This window comes from Cydia strobilella, chromosome 25, assembly GCF_947568885.1.
Source record: "Cydia strobilella chromosome 25, ilCydStro3.1, whole genome shotgun sequence".
NCBI classification, from domain to species: domain Eukaryota; kingdom Metazoa; phylum Arthropoda; class Insecta; order Lepidoptera; family Tortricidae; genus Cydia; species Cydia strobilella.
The window spans coordinates 8,531,403-8,539,549 of NC_086065.1; the positions used below are offsets into that span (position 1 = coordinate 8,531,403).

The 8,147-nt window shown below is 40.9% G+C and overlaps 1 protein-coding gene across 1 annotated transcript; it reads left to right on the forward strand.

Moving 5' to 3' along the window:
• The first annotated feature begins 603 nt into the window (after window positions 1-603).
• Window positions 604-2,919, forward strand: LOC134752910 (LYR motif-containing protein 4). Its single transcript, XM_063688690.1, has 3 exons — window positions 604-776; window positions 1,297-1,417; window positions 2,541-2,919. The coding sequence occupies exons 1-3, from the start codon at window positions 688-690 to the stop codon at window positions 2,595-2,597; spliced, it is 267 nt and encodes an 88-aa protein (XP_063544760.1). The 5' UTR covers window positions 604-687; the 3' UTR covers window positions 2,598-2,919.
• Window positions 2,920-8,147: the final 5,228 nt, after the last annotated feature.

An 8,147-nucleotide genomic window follows, 5' to 3' on the forward strand; every position in this document is an offset into this window, starting at 1 on the left:
AATTAATATCAATATCAATATCTTTATTTATCAATTAATACAATTTCACAGGCACATTGCAGTGAACCCCGCACTAGGCATGGCCTGTATCGCGGGGTTCAAGGTCATTACAAGTTATATTAAACCAATAGTATTACATATATTAAACATAAGGATAAAAGAAAAAGAGGAGTGTGAAGTGTGAACTTGTATGTATGTAAGCTTGTTGTGAGGAGGGATTTAGATGTGTGTGTTTGTGTGAAATCTAAAAGTGTAATGTATTGATTGTGTTCGCGCGTGTATTAATTATAATTGTTATTTCAGGAAAAATGAAATCTTTAAGTTGCATAAGTTACCCTTTAAATGGGTATTCAGCGTCAACATGGCAATATAAATTTAACGTTCCGGATCACGTACTTGTTTTTAGAGATAGTCAACATTTTGCGTTTCGATTTATAATAATTTACAACTACTTATTGTAATTAGTTACAAATACTTTTGTAACAACAATTAATCACAAAAATATTTTTCAATAGAAGCTATCAGTTAACTAAAGAAAAATGCGTTATTGCTGACAATTTTCAGCCAAAGTTCGTGAAATGGAACATATTGACTTTATGCTTTATTTACATTTTCATTCATTTATTTTTCGGTTTGCGTTTGCCTTGATAAGTGATAATTAGCAGTAAATTCTTGTGCAAGCAGAGAATGGCCACGAATGTAACAAAAATGCAAGTTCTATCTATCTACAAAAATCTGTTGAGGGAGTCGCAAAACTTCGCAAACTATAACTTCAGGTATTTCACAATCGGTAGCTAAATTACATAACCTATATTCAATAATATAATTCCGAATTTTTACTTTTTTGTGTGTATCGATTTATTTGAAGCACTAAAACGGCTAGTTAATTATAAGCTCCTTATTTATAGTTTCATTTTTGTCTGTTTAGGTCGTTGGTCTTTACTTTGGTGCCTTCAATGTTTATGTTAAAATGTGGTATTTTCTATAAAATTGGACCTTATTGTCGATGGCGCTTACGCCATTATTAACGATGCTCCGATATAAATACAATGCCGCGCGACGCTGTGCGGCGTAAGCGCCATCGACAATAAGGTCCCTTTTCATAGAAAATGCGCCATATAATACTTGAAACCACTTATAGTTGACTTCACAGATTTTTTAAAGGCAAATGCAGGGCTAGTGAAAACAGATTTACATTTAAATTTAGTATACAGATTATTTTTTATCATTACATTGCAGTCTATAAGTTACTCAGCTTAAATGATCATCATCATCATCATCATCATTAATTTTCAGATCGTACGCGCTACGCAGAGTCAGAGATGCCTTTAAAGCCAATAAGACATTGTCAGACTCCAAGCAGATCCAGAAAGAATACCAATTTGCTAAGGAAAATCTTGCTATCATCAGGCGCCAAGTAAGGACACCTTTTCTTAGTTTGAAAAGTTTAGTAAGAGCTCTTTCCCACTGACGTCCAGTTTTTTGCGGGAACGGTTTTCCGCAGGACCCAGATTTCTGTAGTATGAGTGCAGTATCCCGCAAACAAAATGCTCGTGTGAACGTTACTATATTAGAACATACACTACTGAAACCGTATCCCACAAAAAACTGGACGTCAGTGGGAAAGAGCTCTAATGCAACAAGCTATGGCTCTGTGAGCTGTAAACCTAATGAACCTTCATGGATCCGCCGTTTTGTAAAGTTAACAAAAACTGAATCAACTAAAAATCATCATCATCATATATTTAAGAGTTAGACTCCTGTCGGTGGAGCAATTTCCATGTGTGTCGGTCCTCTGCCTTCTCCTTGACAGCCTGATACGACATCTTTCCTCTTCTATTTTCTACTAAACTAAAAATACTTGTTTGCAAATTTCATGAGAATCGGTTGGGACATGTCATCTACAGAAAAACACAGCCGGACAGCCATAAAAAAAGCCTTTTATTTCTGGGTAACAAAACTTAAATCTAGGATTTAAAACTAAATTTGTCTGTATCAAAAATAACTCCAGAACCCTGCTAAGAGGTAGGCCTCTACCAGATTCTTCCATTTTTTTCGGTCTTGGGCCTCCCATATCCAGTTGGCCCCCGCTACTTTAATTATGTCTTCAGTCATATAAAAGCATTATTATTCACAACTAGGCTTAATGGCGTAAATAAAGAGAGGAGGTAGATACAATCATTGTTTACATGATATAAAGTAATCGAATTTAAACTGTTATGAGACATACTAACATTAAATAATTTCACGGTTTGCGTGACCGTGTATTGCGTACACAATACACGGTCGTCGTGAACGCTGCTCGTACTATTAGTGCTTGAGAAAGGAGACCTAGGCTCTCCGAAACATGTCGCGCGAGTGACTAAAACAAGTGAGTCTAAACCGTGGAATTTTTTAAAGTAAGTTCATGAATTTTCGAACGAATGCCAAGAATATAGAAATATGATAGATTTTTTGCCGCTACTGTTTTAATTTCTACATAAAATCTTGAAATACATTTAAGAGCATCATCATTGAAGGGTATTTTATTGTCATTTCAGGCAGCAATCGGAGACATGTATCAGACAGAGAAACTAGTTATCGAGAACGTCCGATAGAACAAGTTGTAAGACAAGTTAAGTTATCCACTCAAGTTATATCAACAGAGAAAATAGTTAGGTTGCCTTACCACTGAGGCAGAGATGAGTGGAGATGTGCAGGAATCAATTAAGCATGTGCAGGAATTAATAGCATTGGCCAACGTATCGGGATCGGGTGTACCGATTTATATCGTAAGGTTGTAAGGTCGCACACCGCTGTTATATTTTATTTTATTTGCCTCCAGGACGTATTTAATTGCAAAGACACTGTATTGAATATTGCATTTTATTATAGTTTAATTTAAGTTGATGTTTAAATATATGAGATGTAATGTTTTGATACTAGTTTTTTTTATTCTTGGCCTAGTTATCTCCCCTCATAAGATTTTTGCTAAGGTATATTCAGCTATTTTACAGTTTAACTCTAGTATTTTTTTAAACCGTCAAAATAGTTTAAAGTTAGAATGGCTCACGATTTTTTAAATTCGATTTTTAGTCATGTTTCTCACAAGTCACAAAATTCTATAACTATATCGATCTCTTCGCATTTTGCGACAAGGGATTGCAAACGTAAGATGCATGGCAGGCCGGTGATGCGCTATTGGTCGATAGCTTCGCTGGGCGATTGGTGGATCCGGGTAGCTCATTGGTCGAGCTGGGTAGCAACGTTGGTATCGTGGTTCAGCTCGCTGACGTTGGAGTTCCACTTCGGTCGCTCCGGTATCGGTACCTAGTGAAGAACTCTTATCGGGACAATGTAAGGTGTATTGGGGTAAATTCCGACGTGTTAATGTGGAAAAGACCGTCTACATGCTCTTTCGTCGCTTCTAACTTGTGAGTTAATTGTTTACACGGGCATTATTAGATCCATAAGTATTAATTTACACATTAAAATTAACAACTTGATCAGATAAAAGTTACGGACACGCCATTTTTGTGTTTTTTCTGCTGCTTTATCGTACAAAATGTAACTTTTATCTGATCAAGTTAATAATTTTAATGTGTTAATTAAATACCTACATATGTATCTTATAATGCCCGTGTAAACAAAAAAGTAAAAAAATCAACATGGTTTTTGAAAAATTGATTTTTAGTTTGAGTCAAAAACACGAAATCAGTGTTCTAAAAGTTGATTCACCCTTGTACTCGTACACATACTCTGCTTACCGAAGGTCGGTAGGGCAGAAAACGCCAAACTGTCTGAGCCACGTACATATACAAATACGTTCTTACCCTATGACGGTCTTAGAAACCGAAAATGTTAAATGCCGATCTTCCCACATCAAACTTCAAAATGTCGGCTAATTCCGAAAATCACCGTAAGTGCGATCATATCAGTCCATTTTTGGAAACAACCGACATTCTGAACTTTTCGAAATCACCCGAGTACACCTTAAAGGGAATTTGTGAATGTAGAAAAACAATTAGGTCTTACTTATAAATTTATTAAAATAAAAATTTGGCATTTACAATTTAAAGTTAAAATAGACTAATTAAGTTGCTCTATTAAGGTAAATGATTTACTTGTCTTTAAGCATAACGGGAAGTCTGTAAGCAAATTTGAGCTTTATCTCAATGTACGAAAGTTTATTTATGTTAATTAACACTAAATTAGACTACTTAAAATAGGTTTAGAATTCTATGCCTTACATAACTACGGAAAAATAGAGGAAATTGTTATAATAAACTAGCGAAAGCCATCGGGATTTGTAATTTTATATGAGGTGCAATGGGATAATTTCGAATGTAGGGTAATTTTGTAAATTACAAATACCTAAACTAAAAGCACTTTCTACTCTAAAGCTGCCAAAGTAACTTCTAGTTTAGTAGATGTAAGCGAATTTCCAAAACCCCGCTTCGAAGTAACCCAACTTATGCACCTTACAATATAAGCTTTACTGGACGGAACTGTTTTTCACGCACGGGGGCACGGGGGGTCGAGTTGCACCACGTCCGTAGGAATTACCCACCGCTACCCTACACGTGACCCCTGGGTGGTGCTAAAAGTGCAACAAACTGGCAACCGTACTGTCTTCCAGAAGATCTCACGGTTCTTACTACACTGTTCTACCAAAGATGCCTCGCTATGCTCAGAAAAATCGAATGCGTTCCCAAATGTCTACTACCAGCACTGCACAGTGCCAGCTGACTAAGGACGTAGGGCCCTCAGCCCGAGTCTGCTCTTTAAATATAGAAGGCATAAGCCAAGCTAAGTCCGAATGCATGCACAGGATTGCCATAGACTATAAAATCGACGTCATTTTGCTCCAAGAGACTCACGCAGCTGACCCCACACAACTCGCTAGAAGGGGAACTATCCCTGGCTTCCACATGCTATGTGCTACATACCACGCTAAATACGGTACGGCTATATACATACGTGACAACCTTCTACCATCGGCTACAATTATATGCAACTCCATAAACGATGTGAATACCGCAATTACAACAGTACAAGTGGGAGAAACGAAGATATGCAATATTTACAAACCACCGAACAGTCCGTGGCCCCAACCTGCACTTCCAAACTTCGGACACCCTTCCATCGTAGTAGGAGATTTTAATAGCCATCACACCTCCTGGGGTTATAAAGGTAATGATAGTAATGGTGAAGCCATTGTGGATTGGGCAGATGAGTGTAACTACTTTCTGGTGTTCGGGAACAAGGATAAAGGCACCTTTAAATCTGCTCGCTGGGGCCGAGAATATAACCCCGACCTAGCCTTTGTTTCCCTTGACTGCTACCGGCGCCCCATACCAGTAAATAGAACTGTACTGCAGGATTTCCCACATACCCAACATCGCCCAGTCCTTCTGGACGTCGGTGTTAAGATACCAATAATCCAGTCATTCCCTGTGCCACGCTGGAATTTCCACAAAGCCGACTGGGGAAGTTACACCCAGGTATTGGATGACTCCATTAGATGGATACCGCCCCTAGTAGAAAATTACGAAAGATTTTTAAAATTAATGATCTCGACGGCAAAAAAATACATTCCACGTGGATATCGCAAGCAATACATACCGTGCTGGAACTCTGACACCGAGACCCTGTGGCAAGAATACACCAGCACTGCGGACAGCAATGTCGCCCACGCCCTCATAACATCCCTAAACCGAGCACGCCAGTTGAAATGGGAAGGCACAGTCCAAGGCATGAACTTCACCCACTCAAGCCGTAAAGCATGGCACTTACTGAAACGCCTTACATCTGGAGCTGGTGGCCAGACGAATATAAGTAAAGTAAGCCCAAATGAAATAGCGAGTCGAATCGTAAACCTGTCAAAGGCACCGAGCCACAAAGCCCACACTCGCGCCGTCAAGAAGGAGCTGAAACTGCTGAAGTCACAGTCTGCCCCAGACCCTCAATTCAGTCGCTCGGTGACTGCTGATGAAATAGAGTCCAGTATCAAGTGCATCAAATGCGGGAAGGCCTGCGGAGAAGACAACATCTTCCCAGAGTTTATTAAGCATTGTGGCCCTCGCGTGCAAAACTGGCTTGCAAAGTTTTTCACGGCCATCATCAACTCTGGGAAAATTCCGCCCTCCATGAAACTGGCGAAGATAACTGCAGTCCTTAAACCTGCTAAACCGGCCGACCGAGCAGACAGCTACCGCCCAATCGCACTTCTCAGTGTGCTGTACAAACTCCTGGAGCGGGTACTGCTCGATCGCATTGCTCCGACCATCGACAAATACATCCCACAGGAACAAGCAGGATTTCGCCCAGGCCGCAGCTGTAGTGATCAAGTCCTTGCGCTCACGACCCACTTGGAAAAAGGCTTCGATGAGAACCTTAAGTCGTCAACTGCATTCATAGATCTGACAGCTGCCTACGACACCGTGTGGCGGCAAGGCCTCCTCTCTAAGCTCCTCAAGGTGGTCCCATGTATAAAAATATATAGGATCATCGAGGATGCTCTTACCAACAGGCCATTCCGCGTCCTCCTTGGGAATGAATCCAGCAGTATTAGGGTGTTGAATAATGGGCTACCTCAGGGATCAGTCCTGGCTCCCACTCTTTTCAATTTGTACACCTACGACATGCCAGATACTCAATCGAGGAAATTCACTTACGCTGACGACTTAGCTCTAGTCGTGCAGGATCGCAATATAAGCACCACTGAACACCGCTTAGAATATGACCTAGCCGTTATGGACGAGTACTTTACCCGCTGGCGCCTATGTCCTAACGCCTCGAAAACTGAAGTGTGTTGCTTCCATCTAAATAACCGACTAGCTACCAAGAAACTCAGCATCCCATTCAGGGGCTCCTTGCTCAACCACAACCCGTCTCCCAAATACCTGGGTGTCACTCTGGACCGAAGTTTAACTTACAGCTCTCACCTTAATAATACCGCAGCAAAACTGAGGACCAGGAATGGCATTCTGCAAAAACTAACGGGAACAACATGGGGAGCCTCTGCCAGCTGCCTGCGAACATCGGCCTTGGCGCTTGTATACTCTACAGCAGAATATTGCGCCCCCTCTTGGCTCAACAGTGCCCACACAAGCGTCATTGACACGCAGCTAAATGCTACGATGCGTCTCATCACGGGATGCATGAAGCCCACCCCTGTGCCTTGGCTCCCAGCTCTAAGTGGCATTGCCCCTCCCCACCTCCGTCGCAAACACCATCTGCTCAGAGAAGTTAACAAAGCTCATGAACGACCGGAACTGCCTCTCAACAGAGACTTGGCTACGTTCAGATGTACAAGGTTGAAGTCCAGAAACCCACCGGCTCTCCTTACCCACCAACCATGCTCTCAGTGGAACCTGAACGAAGCCTGGTCCGAAGAATGGTCACAGGCAGACGTCCCATCTGATCTCTTTGAGCTAAACCCACGTAGCCACGCGCCTGGGTTCAATGAATCACGCCGTGCCTGGTGCATGCTTAACCGTCTGAGAACAGGAATCGGCCACTGTGCGTACCTCCGAAAAAAATGGGGATGGAGTGATCAGGAGTGCTGCGAATGCGGATGCCCAAAGCAAACTGTTCGGCATATCGTCTTGGAGTGCCCACTGACAAAGTACGATGGCCCAGTGGAAGATTTTAAAACCGTAACGAGTGCAGCCATCACCTACTTGGACAATTGTAGATTTAGATTATAAGCTAGCTAATAAATGAACAGTGTAAAATACAATTGCCATACGATAAATAAAAAAATAAACTGTTTTTCAGAAGGTCCTGAATTTTTTGATGCAAAATTTGGCCATATGCCGAAAATTGAGCAATCCAATTTGATTTGGGACAATACGGTTAAACGTATTTTTTTAACCGTTCCGATAGTAACCCTTGGCCAGACTCCAAAGTTATACTTCGATTAGTTACGAAATTTGTCTGATTTTGAACTAAAATGGCAGCCGGATTGGTACTTGTATTTTTACCTAACAGGAGCTTTATTTGACGTTCATAAGCGCATGAACGTGACGTTAATAAACCATCTTTATCTTTCCTTTACCGGTTTTTTTCAAACCGGTTTTTCAGGCTAAGGCTATTCGCTAGCTTATTCAAGTCACTCACATTTTATACTTATTGTAGTTATTGTACTATTTAATAACTGATTT

What these genes read in the sequence shown, in the direction of transcription:
- LOC134752910 (XM_063688690.1), top strand. Translation starts at nt 688, where the DNA reads ATGGCCACGAATGTAACAAAAATGCAAGTTCTATCTATCTACAAAAAT. An exon ending in TTCGCAAACTATAACTTCAG is followed by an intron (nt 777 to 1,296) that starts GTATTTCACAAT and finishes ATTAATTTTCAG; the next exon opens with ATCGTACGCGCTACGCAGAG. An exon ending in TTGCTATCATCAGGCGCCAA is followed by an intron (nt 1,418 to 2,540) that starts GTAAGGACACCT and finishes TTGTCATTTCAG; the next exon opens with GCAGCAATCGGAGACATGTA.